Source organism: Plectrocnemia conspersa, unplaced genomic scaffold (genome assembly GCF_051122295.1).
Source record: "Plectrocnemia conspersa isolate PC_06_02 unplaced genomic scaffold, ASM5112229v1 ptg000005l, whole genome shotgun sequence".
In the NCBI taxonomy this organism is placed as follows: Eukaryota; Metazoa; Arthropoda; class Insecta; order Trichoptera; family Polycentropodidae; genus Plectrocnemia; species Plectrocnemia conspersa.
The window spans coordinates 15,851,297-15,869,745 of record NW_028277169.1 but is presented as its reverse complement, the minus strand read 5'-3'; the positions used below and the strand labels follow the sequence as shown (position 1 = coordinate 15,869,745).

Genomic DNA, 18,449 nt, shown 5'->3' with positions numbered 1-18,449 from the left:
CGAATTTAAATCACGTAAATATTAAAAAATAATTTCTAATATATAAATCGCGTAAAAATAATATATATGTCTATATATATATATATATATATATATATATATATATATTTGCTGTGACATAATATAAACATACATACATATGTATGTGAATCTAAAATTTCCATGTAGGTAAAATATCTTCTAACATAAACAGTAGAAAATGTATCGATTTTTCGCCGTCAAAACCACTAGAACGAGAATTTTCCGCCTCTATATCATATAATCTCATTTTGTACGTTTTTTGTCACAAACAATGTACACAACAACGATTGAAGTATTGTATGCATTTTTAAGCTAAAGACGAAGTATATTTTCGCTCGAGTGACTTTGTAAATAAGCAGAATGCTCTGTTCCGTGCACCACTTCTTTTTTAAGCTCCTGAATTTAACAGAACCTACAACTTCAATACAATTTAAGCGCAATATATTGATAATTTTGCACCAATCATTTATTTGAATTAGCTAAATGAAAATATAACTAGACTTATTGTTGTGGGATTTTTTCCTTAATTAACAATTCTGTCTTTTTACCTATTAGTATATATTTGATGCGTTTTTTTTATAATGATTATCAGTATTCAATAGCTATATACCATCTAGTTCGAAGTTAGCGATCGAATCGCACATCAGGAAATTATTGTTCATTTTTCGAAATACTTTCTGATAATTCGTGTATAGCCCACATATCTTATTTTAGAACTTTTCCAAACCTTCTAAGAAGGTTGCATACATTTTTGCTCATATTTAATGTATAGATAATTATAATTTTATTTGTATAAGATTGGTTTCGACCAGTGAAGCTATTTTTTTGCAATTATAATAAAATCTTTTTCGTCCAAAATAGATTCATTGTCAACAAATAAAAAACGCTTATTATCAGTCTTTGTATCGACGTTATTTTAAATAACTGATCATATTAATAAACTTGAATGTTTTTAATATTTAATAATAAAAAATAATCAAAATAGTGATATTTAGAAAATATTTACAAACTTTAAAACACACAATTTAGTCTATAAACGCTCTTGGTTCCCAGTTGGCCGGTAAACGTCGTCCGCAAGCAGCAAACTAAAGGTCGGTTAAGTCGTAAAATTCTTCCGTCAAATTGGATTCGCCGCCGAGGAGCTTTCGATTTAAAAGCTCTGTCCCATGCTTACTTAATGCGCACTCATCGCGCGACAAAGGGCACTGCTCAAACGGAACACCGCCAACACAAGTTTGGAAAGAAAACACCCTTTAAACGACGACAGAAAGGAAAAATACAACGAAAAAGGACCTTCTATTGTTTGCTATTCGATTTTTTTTTCTTGTCGAAGAGAAAAGTTCATCAATTATGTACCGAATAGAAGCGATGCGATTGAGCGTAATAATATTATTTGTTACGTTTCCTTCCGGGCCCTTTCTAATCTTCTTTAAGCGTACAATTCTATTTATTATTATGTTACCTTTTAAAACATAATTTACTCTCGGAGCTTTAAATATGTATATGGTAACTAAACAATACGCAAGCAGCTTTAAAAAATCACTCTTAACCTCTTTTGTTCCCCCTGAGATCTTAATGTGTTATCGTTGGAGATGAACTTTTTCAAGAAAAGTAAAATGTGTGGGAGCTACAAAATAGACCCTTTAGGAATTTATATACTTAAAATGAAATATTAAATTTATAACTTTAATAATCACCCATTGAAATAAAAAATCCCTTAATATATGATTGTATTTTGTAATAACAAGTACGTATTAAATAAGTCCATTTGATTTTATTATGTGAGAATAATTCATTAAAAGTTCTAAGCCATATATGAATCGATATTAAATGTTTTTGGTTAATTAAAAAACAAAAAAAAATGAAAAAACATTGAAGTAATAATCTTAATGTAATATATTTTCAATATTGATTACCAAGTAAATAAATAATGACTACGAGCAAAGTATTTTCATATTTTTATATGTAAAATTCGACGGCTCTTGGTTTATTATATAAAAGAAAGAAAATGTCAAACATATACTATCATTTTAATATCAAAGGTCGAAATGGCAAAAATGCCATAAAAAACTATTTTGAACATACCTGATTTGTATGTAAAGTGAAAAATATAATAAATACTCCTGTGAAGTGTACTATTTACATATTTAAATGTACTTTCAATTTGTTATTAAATTAAGACTATTAAACCAATCCATATTAAAAAATAATACTAGGCAGTTTTTCAGATTGTGATATACTATTTTTATTTATTTTATTAAATGTGGATATTTATTTATGTTATTTTTTCATTCGAAATAATTATGAAATATACTTAAACTTTTTGTACTAATCTGGCTATGATTTCTGAACTGAGCCTTGTTTGACGTGAAGTTGAAAGTGCTGCTTTCTCGGGACTTTTCAGCTTTTACTCAGGGTTATTGAACTTTCGTTTCTTTTAAGTCTAAGAAGAAGTGGTAGAAGTGTTAAGTTCTAACTGGAAATTCTTGATTAAAGTGAGTTTGGTATGAGCTTTTAAATTCTCTTAGAGCTAAAGGTCCTTCGTCCTTTCTACTCTCGATCTACTATTTGTAATTCTCTACTTAATATCTAGTTAAAATTTTTTTAGCGTAACGGTGATGGATTTGGCAATGATACAATACGTGTTTGAGGGTTTAAGTACTTGCAGGCGCATTCCAAAGAGATTTCGACCTTGTATTATCTCTTTGTATTGACACCAAATCTCTATGTATTGACACTGACAGTTTTCTTTGTTAAAGTCTCATCGCAAAGTGCTCTCTGATCTGCTTAAATATGCGATCAACATGCGTGTAAAGCGAGAAAAAAAATATGGTTTCATAAACTTTTAGTTAAACAAACGATTTCCGAGGCCCTGACAAAATAATAAATTTGCAACTTTTCATAAAAATCTATATTTCTTGCAGGGAAATATTGTGAAATTAATAAAACCTGTGCTTAGTAAAGTTGTTTATTTATATATTTATGAATTTGTTTTAATTTATATTTTAACTAGTAGATAAATTAACTAGAAAGCTGGCATATTCATAAAAATTTAAACTAGAAATTTTGTTTACAAAAAAAGAATTCAGATATAAAGTCTGAAATGTAAATGTTCAAGTTTGAAGCTTGTCCTAATTTTCTACAGAATTTTTTTTTCACTCTTCTTATTTTATGTGAAATAAGTCTTTGCTATATACTTGCAAAATCATTCGCGAAAGTGTTATCATTCTTGCTCACACACTTTATTTGTTACACCATCGGATTTAAAAGCGTAAGCCAAGTGTCATTAGTATTCTTTTCTCCCTCGTGTTATTTATAATTGAAATTGTATTATTTCATTGACAATATTTATGGAACATAACTGCACAGAAAAAGAGCTTGTTCATTAGAGTGATTCACTGGTCCGCCAAATCTACTAAATTTACGTACACGCACGTATTTTTAGAGTTGCGATTCTTGGCATATTGTCATCGCACGTGTTTCTTTCATTATTGTATGAATTTTTCGCAATAACTCACAGCGCCCGCGGTGTGAGCTGATTTAAGGCGCGGTTTAACTTTTCTTTTCTTTTCTAATTTGCAAACAACGCAAGGAGAAAAAGGAGAGCAACAGGTGTATGTAGAATTTTTTCTATTATTTTTCCTCTCTTCTTAAATGTCGCCAGTATATCGCAATGAAACTTTTCCGTTGCACCAAGGCATTTAAAAACATTCATCCAAGTTTTGTACGTACTCTGGCGAAAACGGATATAAACTTAATTAAAAAACTTTGCTCGCTTAACTTTATAGAATGGCTTCGCGTAAGCTAAATATAATAATGATAGGTTTTCAGCGCAAACTCGAAAACGCTAGAAAAAGTTGCGAGCATATACACGCGAGCTGATGAAAGTGGTTTATCATTGAAACCTTCTATCGAACGTATGTTGTTTTTAACAAGAATATAAAAGCATGCGTTTGAAGAAGAGTTTTTTACTGATGAAAACTAGATATATACATTTGTATGTATTATAAAATGATCTAGTGACGTACTAGCAAAATTGGATATCGACGATGTAATATTTTATAATAAAAAAATCAGAAATAGAGTGCAACACTTGTATTCGTTATTTATAGCTATGTTATTCTGTATTATTTATTTTAAAATAACTATTTTCTGATTTATTTTAAAATAACTATTTAAAAGAAAACATTGTTTTAACTTCATAAAAACGTGACATGCATTGTCACGTCAATACTATTACGTCTAAAAGTCGCACTTAATTTAGCGATTGTAAGAAAAAAACGCGCAAGATAAAATAATAACCAACTATAAAATTTAAAATATCTATTATATATAGTCTAAATGCTTAATCTACTAATTTTATATATAATATTTTTTATAGGAAAAACGAAAAGTAATAGTTTATTTAATTTATTTTGTTTTAATAATACTAAGATGTTCTTAAAATATCTTGTTCTTACATATCCCTTAATATTTTCATAAGATTTTATTTACATATATTTGCTTTTCTGACGGATCCGCGAACTAAATGATTTATTATTGAGTTATTTTTAGACATTTTGCAGTGTTGCTTTTAGTGGTAATGTAGGTGTAGAATATTATTGAAACGTTTTTATACATTCTTGTTATTTTGTACATGGGAAATTTTCGAAGTATATATATCAGAATAGTGCGAGCAATGTTTTCCCCCTAAATTATTTGCCGCATATATTAATTTATATTTATAATTTGACGAACTGTTATTATGGCATTCTTGAGGATTATTTCAGATTTTCTTTTAAAATTGTTTTAGTCTGAATAGTGTATTTCGGATTGCTCAATTCTACGTGGCAGCTATATTTTCTTCTTGGCGTCTTGTTCCTGGCTAGTCAGCTCCAATCTTCGTCCAGTCTTCTGCAATAATGTCTATTCCATGGTCTCTCATTGCGAGATCCATTTTTTTTTAGTTTCTTAAGACGCATTTTGTCCATCTTTGCGTCTATTTTGACCTACCCATTGTAGTCTTTGGGATGTTCTTCATTAATATTTTTTTTATTGTTACCCTGTGCGTCCAAATACCTCAAAAATGCTAACCTCCTAAATGAAGGACGGACTCCATATATTGCATCTAAAATTTCTATAAATAATTATCAAGAATTTCTCGAAAAAAATGCCAAATTGAAATTTTTGATTTCTCAAATTTTTTTAGAGCTTTCAATGTTGATTATTTAATTTGTACGATTATTTTTAATGTTTAAAAAGCACTGCATATTTTTTTATACCACTGCATAAAAAAGGGTCTCAGCATCATCAGTAGTGCTCAGATTTTTCAAAGTACACTTTTTTTTATATCGCGCAGGGAAGGGTTTTTTTATTCGCACTATTTTTATTTGTTTTAATGTTAAAAACACGTAAGTTTGAATATTATTACCCTTACTGCATCGCAGATAGGAGCATACTGAATTTTTTTTATCGATCCTTAATTGTATTGTTACAAATGTTCGATCCTTAAAATAAAAAAAAATAAGCGTACTCTAAAAAATGTGAAAACTCCTGATGATGCTGGGACAATCTTCGGCGAAATATAGAGCCTCATTAAAAAAAAAACACGTAAATAATAAAAAAAATTAATATATATATATATATATATATATATATATATATATATATATATATATATATATATATTATATATATATATTTATTATTAATTTGTTTTTATTTTTACGCAGCAAAATATTTAAGAAAAAGAGTTTAATTACGTGATTTTCTCGCGTTGTTTTTTAATTAGTTCCTCCATATTTCGCCAGCGATTTCCTCGTATCTTCAGGAGTTTTTCACATTTTTTTATATGGTAAGATGCCAGGAAAATCGCTGGCGAAATATAGAGGAACCAATTCAAAAAACAACGCGAAAAAATCACGTAATTAAATTCTTTTTTAAATTCTTATATATATATATATATATATATATATATATATATATATATTAATTTTTTTTATTATTTACGTGTTTACATGCTGGGGTTTGCCCACACCGGATGTTCATATTCTCAATTTTCCCCTGAGGATGGCCGGGCGAATCTAGCCGAAACGTAGGGACCATATATATATATATATATATATATATATATATATATATATATATATATATATATATATATATATATATATATATATATATATATATATGAATTTTTAGATTTTCGCGAGTATAATTATTTTTTAAATCTCGGGATTCATCGCGATTTATGCTTACTTAAATTCTATATTTCGGCCGTGATTTTCCGGCCATGATCACGAATTGCTTGCGACAGTCGCAAGCAATTCGTGATCATGGCCGGAAAATCACGGCCGAAATATAGAATTAAAGTAAGCATAAATCGCGATGATTCCCGAGATTTAATATATATATATATATATATATATATATATATATATATATATATATATATATATATATATATATATATATATATATATATATATATATATATATATATATATATATATATATATATATATATATATATATAAATAAATACAATATATAACATCACCTCCTAATATAGCCTTATTGTGGCAGACAGTGTTTGAACAAAATTAGCTTTAAATCAGACGATAGCTGAACAATCAATTGAGAGCAAGAGCCGCGCTTCAATTTTAGACTATGCAAAGTCCGTATATAGCCGAGTGGTTAATTATAGAAAGAGTAAAGTCAAATCGGCTCGGTTAACAAACAGGCTCCAAGTGAAGAGCTAACAATATCGACGACTAAAGTTCGACTTACACACGACCCTATCATGTGTATGATTAAATCTATAAGAGGGTGTTGCCATCGAATAAAGACAATGTATAGTTGAGTAGGTCGAGCTTTATGGTAAAGCTTCTATGAAAACGAAATTCTATTGTTTTAAACTTAAATTATATAATTATACTAGCGTCTGTGAGTCGGGCTTAAAATTTGAGGCTACTTATAGCTCGGATGCGATTGTGGCGTATAGTCGAATATGTATTTATTTTCGGATCAGTCGCTTTCTATTATTATTATTATGTAACTTTCATTTTCTGGGCCAAATGGGATGAATGTACTTTAAAATAGCAAAATATTATGAATTAAAACTTTTTACAAAATAAATATAAACTTTGGTTAATAAATATATGAAATATATTTAAAAAGTCAGAAAAATTTAAAACAACTAGAAAACGAAAACACGTGGTATGTCAGAAAAAAATTACAGTATGACTTTTTTATAAATAATAGATAATTTGATACAAAAATAGATTTATATATTTTTTCGGTATTTTTTCTACCTTTGCTTTTTTCTACAATTGCAGTAGTTGCTGACTTGTTTCTACATTTGCTGATGAATAATGTGAAAGTTACCAAAACGTACAGATTAATTAGCGAAAACTCCAGGAATCTATTTTTGTATGGATGGCTTTTAATAAAAAAAATACAATCGTATGCCATTTGAGTTGCTACAAGAGTGAATGGTTAGAAATAATACAAAAATAATATTTACAGACATTCAATTTTAAGCGAGCCGTTCCGAAAAATGAAAATTGTTTAATTGTCTGGTCCTTATTGAAACAAAGCAGTTATAAGTAAATACGAAAATTAGTTGTAGAGTAATTATGCTGAACAAATGCTTTATTATTTACGATGGAATTAAACTCGGTGGAACCTGATTCACCCCACCGTCGTCTCTGAGTTTGCAAAGTGTTTCGTTAATTTAATATTTTGAACTGAATCTTAAGCACTAAGCTTGTACATTAAACGTCAAACACCTACGCCACGCATAAAATGTTAAATATTACGTATCGCGACAAAAAACTTTGTGGACTTACTCTTTAACGCGTAAATAAAAAAAATAAAAAAATATATGCAATTTAAAAATACACTAAAAAATATTGATAACCTCAAAAATATAATTAAAATAAATTCTTTGCACGACGACGAGCACTGGTGCGCAAAATCGTTTTATAAAAAAGTAGTTATATACATTAGCGCTGATTATAACAAATATACGGAGTGCATATTTATAACTGTTTGTATTTTTAGTTTTTAGTTACGAACGTAAAAAGCAAAAATTTGAGCAACATCTAGTTAGTCAAATTAGGTTCTGTCGTGTTAAGTGGTCGAATTTTAAGACGTTCATAGTATATAACTGTAAAGTTTATTTATTTTACAAGGAACGATGCGTTCTTTATTTTTTTTTTATTTGTAGTCGGACTTTTTTGCCTCATCTTCATTTTAGTGTCGATAAAAGATTGACGTATTCCTTTTTTGTACGGCGAATTGCGATTTGGCGAAGGTACTTTTAGTCAGTGAACTGTAGGTTCAAAAATTTTCGTATAATTATGTTAACAATGGAATAAGAAATATTGAAAAACACTGTTAAAGTTAATCAACAAACAACTGTTTAGATATTCGCGGCAACATTAAATGTTTTTTTATCTGAATGCCATAAAAAAATTGACAAATGTACTGAAAGGGGTAAATAGTAACATTTCAAAATCTATTCATTATTTGTTCTCAGAAATAATAGGGAAACATTTTTCGATTCAATTACCTGTGATGAAAAATGGTTTATATACGATAACCTAAACAGATCAGGATCAATGGTTAGATAGCAAAGAAGCTCGTAAACATACCCCTGAAAAATTATGGCGAAAGTTCAGTAGTATTAATCAATAGAAAATAATACAAAAATTTTATTTATTTAATAAAATTTAACCATAAAACATCTAATCTTTAAAAACAGATTTGTTTCATAAATTTGGATTAACCAGTTATTTACTAATTACTGTTGAAATATTATGATTAAAATTTTTTTCTAATTTCTCTTGACCTTTTTTTTTTAAAGATTTTAACTATTTAAACTATTTTTTTAAATACTTAACTTAATAATGAGAGAGGTATTATATAAAAGTGTAGTGACTTTCAAGCTTTTAAAAGATTTTTAACCAAATATTTTCTATAAACAAGGAATTTATTCATAGATAAATCGTATAAAAAAACATAAAAAAATAGTGTATAGTGAATAAATCATTTTATAGATTTAGAGATCATTCCAGTAGAAGCACGTTTATTTTACTCAAATGGCTAAAAATATGTTTAGTTCAGATCGTAAATTTTATGAATCCATCAGTATATTATCATATCACAAACTTATCTAGAGATTTTGTGTCGAGGAATTTTAATCCCTGCCTTCCCCTCTTGAAAGTGAGCAAGAAAACTGCATTAAATGATGAGCGAGCGACAAATACACAAATATAAATCTGGACTCTAAGAGATTGTTAAGCTCTGGTCCATATAGCTTGCGACCATTGTGACCCCAAAACCAATATTTCAAAGAAAAATGCATTTTATAGACTGTTAATTAGATCAGTAATAATACATTCTTGTCCAATGTGTAATAACATCAGTAATTCATCTTTATAAAACATTATATAACCTTGAAAAACTGAAAATTCTTTTTATTACCATGATCACAACAAAATAAATTAAACCCACGAATGACTGTGATTAGATGAAACTTGAATTAAACTGTAAACATAAATTGTCTGGACACACTTTGAAGTTTCAGTTATTTTTGAAAATAGTAATCTAACAAACTCTCATTCAAGCGTCCTTTTTCAGTTAAATGTCCTACTGTACACATTTTTGGTCATTTGCCAAAGAATTTTGTCAAGAAACAGTTTATTTTACGATCAAAGACTGACGTTGAATATTTAATTTCTTGCATTTGCTTAAATTTATGCAAAATCAACAAACTTTTTTCAAACACATCTGTATTTGTTTTTAAGAATAGTAACTTTAAATTTTGATGTATTTTTGAAACATATGCACTGGTTTTTTTATTCTAATATCGCATATTATTTTTTTAATAATAGTCTAAGTATACAGTAACGGTTCTAGATAACGCATATCAAAGATAAATTATTTCTTATTTTTCTTTTAAAGACTTCGCTCAGAAGAAACATATCTCTAAACAAGCAATGAAAAAAGCATTTTTAAGCCGGGAATTCGATAAAGTTCGGTAATTTTTTTGCCGCTTAAATTAAAACGTCTGTAATAAATACTTTACCTTTAAGTTGTGGTAGAACCATACTGCGCCTATCGTCGACAAGGCAAACCATATGAAGAGCGTAAACGATGAAACCTGCGATATCCTTAGCACGTTAAGGATCGTCGATAATATTATTGCTAGAGCGTGACAAAACAGCAGTGGTGTGAGGCATCTATCTATGATGTCCCATGGCACCTCCCTGTTCGTGTTCGGAGATCTTAGGAGGATGGAACCTCTCCGGGAGGCTCGTCTATTTTTAAGGGATGCCCTGCGTGTCACGTCACCGGGAGGCATCTTCGACTTGTGCTTCTTTTTCTTGTTCTCCTTTTATTCAGTTCATCTACGGGCGCTGCTCTTTGATTTCTGCAAAAGTATAAAAATATAAACATGAATAAATTTAGAAACACGCTAGCGCTTATATTTGTTTTTCCAGCACTGAAACGAGTGGTGGTTTTTGGCGTATTGCATTTTTTGTAAATATTTATGCAAAATATTAAAAAAATCAATTTTACTCACACGCTGTATATGCAAGCAAAATTAATATAATTTTATGTTTAATTAAAATTAGTGGGATGATGTAGGATTTTGTTATAATAATACGAAACTGTTTACTTTGCTTCAAATTCTAATTATTACATTTAAAATGTTTATTATTAATACATTTTAAAACAGCGTTGAAATAATACAGGTCGCTTTAAGACTAAAAATTGCCGAACAACAGTTTAAATACTGATATCTTATGAACCATCATTGCTACAAAAAATAAAGCAATAAAAAATTAGCTTTATATGTAAAATAAATATAACTATCATTTCAATGTTTTATTTAAAGGCTATTTAGGTATTAAAATAGGTACGGCATAAGTTAACGAATCTACAATAAAACATGAACTTTATATTATGAAACTAAGATGAGGCATAACAAGTCTAGAACTAACATATTTCTAAAAGAAGGATGTAGCATTATGACATTATAAACTTCGCTTTAACTTTTTTATTTCTTATATATATTTATTATAAGAGAATCTATTTTATTATTTATTGTTTTTACTTTATGTAAAGTACATTGTCATAAAGTTGTTATGCTCTGCAAATGTAATAAAATCAAATATGTGCACGAGATTCTTCATATGATATTTCTTAGTATTTTACACAATCATTTCTTACATTGCCCTATCCATATTTACTTATTTTTTTTTTCTTTGATTAAACTTCTAAAAGCTGCAAGCGCATTATTTCTTTCTCCGTATCAAGTTTTCTTTTATACCATCTTAATTTGCTCTAACTCTTAATTTGTTTCGACTTTCCTGTAGCAATAAAGGTTTACACGTTTATTTGTTTTGTTTTGGGGCTAAATCCTACAAATTGGGTTAATCCGAAAGGTATTGTCGTTTTGATGGCACTTTTTGCAGAAAGTTTAAATGGTCGTATCTTGTTTTGGAACCACTACTTTTTTTAAATATATATTAGGGACATTTTTAACTTAACTCTAGGCCAGTCTCAATTTGCCTTCAGTCGTGTAACAACCAATACCAACCAATGTTAAAAATAATATTTATTGAATTAAGAAGAAAGTACAATGAACAGGAACATATATTATTTTCCTTATGAAATCTTTCGTTGTAACCTGACAGGCGTAAGCCCAATGCGTTACAACGGAATAAATCTGTATCAACTGGGTAAGTCAATCAAACATAATAAATACATATAAGTAATAATTAAGTCTGAGAATCGGTGATATCTATATTATTAATTATAAATTATTATGTGTAATATAATTTATAATTAATAAATGGCATTGCAGCTGGGACCGGTTTTTTTTTCAATATTAGCGCATTTTTTTATAAATAAAAATTCGTTTGCCACTGCCGGGACTCGAACCCGCAACCTCACAGTTACAGACTGCGCTATTTCATTATTATAATAATTTTAATGTGAAGTAAAAGTGTGGCAGCAACTTTAAAGTTTTATTCTGGGGATTAATCTTTGAAAGATGAGCCCCGCTGGAGGTCCTATCAAAACTGATGACTATCATCTTAAAGCAAACCCTCAAAAAACGTCCATAATATCCTATATTCTCTTTGGATCCGCACCTAGCAATACCTAATAATTTTGATACCTAAAATAATATTTTAATGGTATAAAAAAATCTGTAGAATAAGTCAAAATATCTCTTCGTGAGTTTTATGCCATGAAACCTAAAGATGTTTATGAAGTATAAGTACAAGTATTCTCTACTGTTTTATCCTAATCTTATATATACAAAAGTCAGTGCTTTTATACGCCATTTAATCAAAATATAATTTGGTGTTTTTCTAGCATTAAAAGTTCAATAAATTATTTTTCTAAACAAGAAGTATTCAATCCATAGCATTTTTTATTTTATCACAAGACTTTTTGAGTATATTTTTAAATTGTAGAAATCAGTAACTGTATTTTAATATATTTGTTACCTTATTCTTAGTACGAACTTGAATATATTATATAATGTATAGATATGTAATTTGATGAATTACTAATTCAAGCATCTCTATTGGACTTTTATAAGTTGTAATTGCTTAATGAAAAATATTATGCATACTAAAAGCATGCCATGTTCATTATTTATCATAAAACATTTATTTTAAACTATTTTTTTATTCAACCAGATATATAAAATTGCATTGGTATCTAAATAATTAAGCCTAGTGTTTACATTAAAAATATATTTGACCGATTTTGTGTAAAATCAATCTGCAGTCAAAAATAAATATTTAATTCTAGATCTATCCATACTAATTATTTTTCGGGTGATGCGACCCAGAAGGTCCCACAAGTTTGACATCACTGTTCTAGATATGTTCTGTCTTAGACTTACCAAGATTTAACTTTTGGACATCCCTGTTCTAGATAGTCCTAACAAGGCTCGTGAAATCTACTTCACGAGCCTTGTTAATTATAAGGTATGCCAACAAGTAAATCTTGCCCTATCCTTGGCCAATCTCGTTTCTACTGGTTTTGTTTATACCAATAAAGGTTCAATTGATGTTAATCTCAATGACAATTATTAGTTGTATCTCTTTATACAACCTGTTTTAACTACAATACATTACAAATTTCATTATGGTCTATGAATATACAGTTTTTTTTGCAGGAGCATTGTTTTATGACATGCATGACATGTCACGAGCAAAAGCCGTAGTAAGATTTAATTCTATGCTAGGCAGTCATGGCTTAGTTATGACCCCAGTCGGACTTTGTTATCTTAAACAAGTGTCCTCAATTTTGTGCTATTTCTGTGCCTCCTTTACAATGTTATCGTGTTACAATTATTTGGCTCCCTTGTGGTACTTTTATTAAAAAACCTATTTGTAATCCTTTTATGGACTAATCGAAACTTTGCGTAAAAATACTTTCATGCCTAATTTTATTATTACAGCTATTGACTTTCTAGTCAATCTTATTTTTGTCTGAATTTGACACACATTCGTTACTATAAATATAATAGTTTTGACCTCAGTAGGTACTTGCACTCAATTTCTTATTTATTTTTCATTGATTTTTTTATTTGAAAAAACGTTTATTGGAGAGTACTGTAAATATGTATTAATATTACTATTACTCTAGTGGCATCCTTGTTTGGGTGTTATTAAGCAGTTAGTGATAGTTTCATTAGAACGGTAACAAGAGACACCTGTTCAATAGAATGTTTTTTTTTTCATCTGAGGAAATGCGCCTTTTGCTTAATTAGCAATCGTATTTCATTATCAGATGTAATCTTGTTATTTATCCATTGCCTCAGGTTATTTATACGCCAGACCTGCTCAGTGAATAAAGGTTGATTGTATAGAAACTAGACACCATAACACTGTTTTACCTTTGAAAATGAGTAAACGAGAATACACGAGAACGTCCTCAAAAGAATCACGGTCCACTACGCACTAGATTGATTTATAGCAAGAATTGGTCTAAGATCTAAGAGATATTCCCTTGTAGGCCCTCAGGTGTAACGATGTCTGCGAAATTGGCACGCCCTTGCCCTCCAGTGGGCGGCTGGTAATGCGGCCGTAACTCGGTTTTAACGAGAAACCGCCGCGAGCTTAAGTTCTCTGACGCAAAAGCCTACAAACAAATTTATATCGACGACGTATCGGCAATGCGGCCGTACGCAACGACGCGTCGTTAACGCCGTTACTTCGTTACACGGCCGCCCGTAAAAGCCTTAATCAATCGCTACGACCCGCAGATTGGATTTCGCCAAAGCTCTACGAGCAGCGAAAGCTCTTCGCGCTCGATTCGAGACCGTGTTATTTTTTTGCCTTAAAAATCTGATACTGAGATGTTTCTAAAAAAAAAAATCGATGACAGCACTTTACACAGCAATTTGGTGCAGACATCATTATTATATTTTTATAGAATATGAAAGAACAATTATTAAAAAATAATAATTCTTCTATGATAATAAATAAAGCTTGTTGCTATTTTATGTATTTATAATCTACGTGATTTTGATTAATTATCGCCATATTTATCAATTAAATTAGGAGCTATATGTTTAGTTAGAACTTATTTATTGATAATTTTAATATTTAAAGCAAAAGGGTTTTATTTATCTCGCTAATATAACTTATTTAAAATTACGTTTTATTGAAATAACATTATCTTAAAATAATCAACATTGGATTTATTATTGCAGTGACATAGAATGTATTAAAAGTGTTCTCTTCTATTTTTTAATAAAATCAGAACATGAATTTAGGTTTTTAAGAACACTGATGTATTTTTAGTTTGTTTTTATACACAAGCATTCAATAAACAAACTTATACTAAAATAATATTATTTATACTGTAGCTGGACTTTGACTTAAATAAATGCAAATATATGTTAACATTTTATTTATTTATTGAGATATATATATTATATTATCTTTGTGGATAAATTAATTTTGCTTAATATATTTATAAATATTAAAGATAAATTCTCATGGTTAAAGTCTCGTTAAAGACACAAATTGTACACTATTGTTTAAATAAGCGTAATTAAGATATTGTTTTGATTTTGCATAGAAGCATTACATATTAATATTGTTTTTGCATATTTATTGCTGTGTAAAACCATCCCATTTACTGTCAAAATATTCACGAAAAAATATGTCGCTGACGGTTAGATTTTAAACATGCCTTAAAGCAAGAGATTACAGCGTTGAGTTATAAATGTCAAAACGATAACCCCTGTTATTAATGTAAAATCTTTATAAAATATTTCAATTTATTTTCCACATAAAATATTCGTAATACATAATATTTTCATAAAAATTTAAATTGCTTCAAAAATACGTTACATACTAATCTAAAATTTTCAACATATTATGTAAAATGCATTATTCGATTCAATTCCCATATGAAGTTATGAATTATTTATTGAACAAATCTGATAAATTTTAACCGTACTGTGTACTACAGTAGTACTTTTTTCAGTTAGAGATGCGGGTAAAGAAAAGCATATAAACACGATTTATGCTGGAATGAAATAAATATTAGTGTGTATGTGTCAAAAAGTATCTCGTATACATGTCTCCAAAACAACTTTGGCACATATCACTTATTTTTACATTTCTACACATTTATTTTTAATACAGTATGCCTCATTACACGCATATATTTATTATTAAAAACTCCAGTTCCTAACCCTTAGCTGCTTAATAATTTCAAACTATGGTATTTTATTATTTTTTATAGTCCGTATTTATGTTTCTATATATGGACGATGTCAGTGAGATAAATATATGGAAACGATGCAATTCAGTATATTCTGAATTTTGGCAGATCGCTATGCGCTTTTCACACAATAATTCGAAGCTAAATTTAGATAGCTGATGAGTTCATACATTATTAGTATGTTGATGAAGAAGTATTGATTTATAATTTAAATGGAAGTAGCTCGTGAATTAAAAAAATAAAAAATGTGTGTATAAATAAACTTTTGATAATTATTTAGCATTAAAACATATAATTTCAATACATATTCTACAAGAACACAACTTAATGTTGATTATTAATAAAAAAAAAAATTTACAATAAAAATTTGGATTTATCTTGGGATACGCACATCAATTGAGAGTTGTATAATAACTTAAAGCGCAGTACCCTTAAGCATGCTTCTCTGGTCTGGATGTCAAATATTGCAACCTTTAATTTTTATTAAAAAATATCGTAAAAGGGCTTTTAAGATACCTATATATGAAGGAATATAAATATTATTAATTTATATGTCTCACGAAATTTCTGAAAGGTATGCTAGAATATGATTCCCTCGAGTCGCGTTGACGAGTGTATTTCGATATTATATAAAATATTATATTATTTTATATCTATAATGATCCTAGTTGTAACACATATACTACGTTACAACAATTAAAGATATTTATATGTTTTATTCTAAAGCTCTAATGTTTTTTACTTTTAGTATTGTTTATGAAAAAATACGAGTAAGAGTTTGTTAATTATACTTTCCTACACGGTTATCTAACGCTTATGTTTTTAGTGAGGGAAAATTAAGTTAATTAGTTAATTTAAGCGACGAGGTTTTAAAATATTAAACTGTAGTGCAAAATTTTACACGAGCGAGTGTATGAAACTTTTTTTCGGTTCGTTAGTTCGTACGTAGCATGTGGATGTGGACGGTCGGCGGGCGTTAATCTAAAAAGGAAAATATACTTGCCGGAAAATATTAGCACTGGCAATTTTTCTTTTTTAGCACAATTTTTGCTCCTTTCTTTTTACTGTGTTCGGACGGGAGAACTTGAATTTAGTTGAGCTGGTCCCGGGAAAGAAGCACAAGCACTGAGTATTAAATCTGGACGCGTACGTTTTCGCCCGGCTTTAGTTCCGTTTAAATGGCACGTGAGCTAGGGTCATCTCTTGGACTCCAGATAAAATTGAAACTAAATTAAAACCAATTAAATATATATGAAATTAAAATAAAAAAACATTTTACAAAAGCAAATTTTATTGGTAATTTAAAAATATAGTAATATTCAGTCTAAAGTATTCTAAAATAAATTTGATTATTATATGTTTAGCATAGGGTTGAGAGAAAAACTTATGTTAGTGTTTTTGCCCTGACGAGTGTCTTTGCTAAGTGCACTTGTACGTAACAATAATATATTTAAAGGGATTAATTTAAATGTTATTTTTATGTATGACACTATTTTGCATTAACAAACTGGTTGAATATGAAATGACAAGTGCAAGGTTGTCAAATAACCATGACTTTACTTGTCATGTAACGCAAATATTCTGATACGCGAGCACACGCATAAAATCAAATTCAATTTCAACCACAAATCTTTAATTGCTCGCTGTGACGAGAATCGAAATTTATTCTAAATTATACTATGCGTTTATAAGTATATATTATATATAGCCCATATATATATATACTTTGAATCCATTTGAAATTCGTTGTTATCAACACTTCACTAAGATGTTTCACTTGATATTCAAAAACACAATAATCGACAAATACTAAGACGACAGAGAAAGCAGCTGCTTCTCTCTTCGCGTCAACTTTAGTCTAACTGCGACGTTCGAAATCCAAAGTTCAACTCGATCTTCGGAGACTACAAGAACATTAAATATATAGAATAATCACACAATCTGTACGTAGACTCAAACAAATCATTGCACAATATTAATAATTTATATCTAAGTAACTTTATTTTTTATAAAAAATAAACATACATATTGAACCGTTGTTAGCTGCTTCATATTACAAGTGTAATAATGCGACTTCGAAAAGAAAAAGATTTTTTGTTGTGTGTTTGATTATTTTGTCGTAATTCTTATTCGATATTCTGTATTTTGCTTTGTCGAATCTGTTAATTTAAAAGTCTAATCCTGAATACCTAAATTTTAATGAAAATCTTGAGTGGAAAATGAGTTATTCAGAATTTTAAGGAAAGCGCTAAATTACGCTCTGGTTGAAAGCCATTAATTTAAAACTAATCCAAACAACGTGAATAAAAACCTGCGGTGCTGCGTGAGTTTTTTATGATTTCGATTCTAAAAATAAAGAATTTCAACTCATCATAACTCATAATACAATGCAATCTTTGGTATATTAGCTTAATTACTTTGTAAAATTAAATTTCACATAATAACGTATTGTATAATATTATATACAAATGATATCGACTTTTCACTTTAGCTGAATTTTTATAAAATAAAACACTATTCGCCTTTCTTATATTATAAATATCATTTACACCTTATATTATTGAAATTAATATATAACTTTTTTGAACAAAAATGTGTTATAGATCTAAAAAAAACTATTATAGATCCGATATGGAAATATTTTTTGCACTATAAAATAATAATTAAGTTACGCTGTT

The 18,449-nt window shown here is 28.7% G+C and overlaps 1 protein-coding gene across 1 annotated transcript in view; it reads right to left on the bottom strand.

The window, feature by feature from the left end:
* LOC148234943 (D-beta-hydroxybutyrate dehydrogenase, mitochondrial) overlaps positions 1-16,921 on the bottom strand; it is a 63,597-nt gene extending 46,676 nt beyond the window's left edge. Inside the window, exons 1-2 of the mRNA XM_088185822.1 lie at positions 16,775-16,921; positions 10,094-10,438 (exon numbers count right to left, since the gene is read on the bottom strand). Of these exons, the coding sequence (XP_088041948.1) occupies positions 10,094-10,369 (276 nt within the window). The 5' untranslated portion in view covers positions 10,370-10,438; positions 16,775-16,921. The remainder of the gene's footprint in view (positions 1-10,093; positions 10,439-16,774) is intronic.
* Between the last annotated feature and the right edge of the window lie 1,528 nt (positions 16,922-18,449).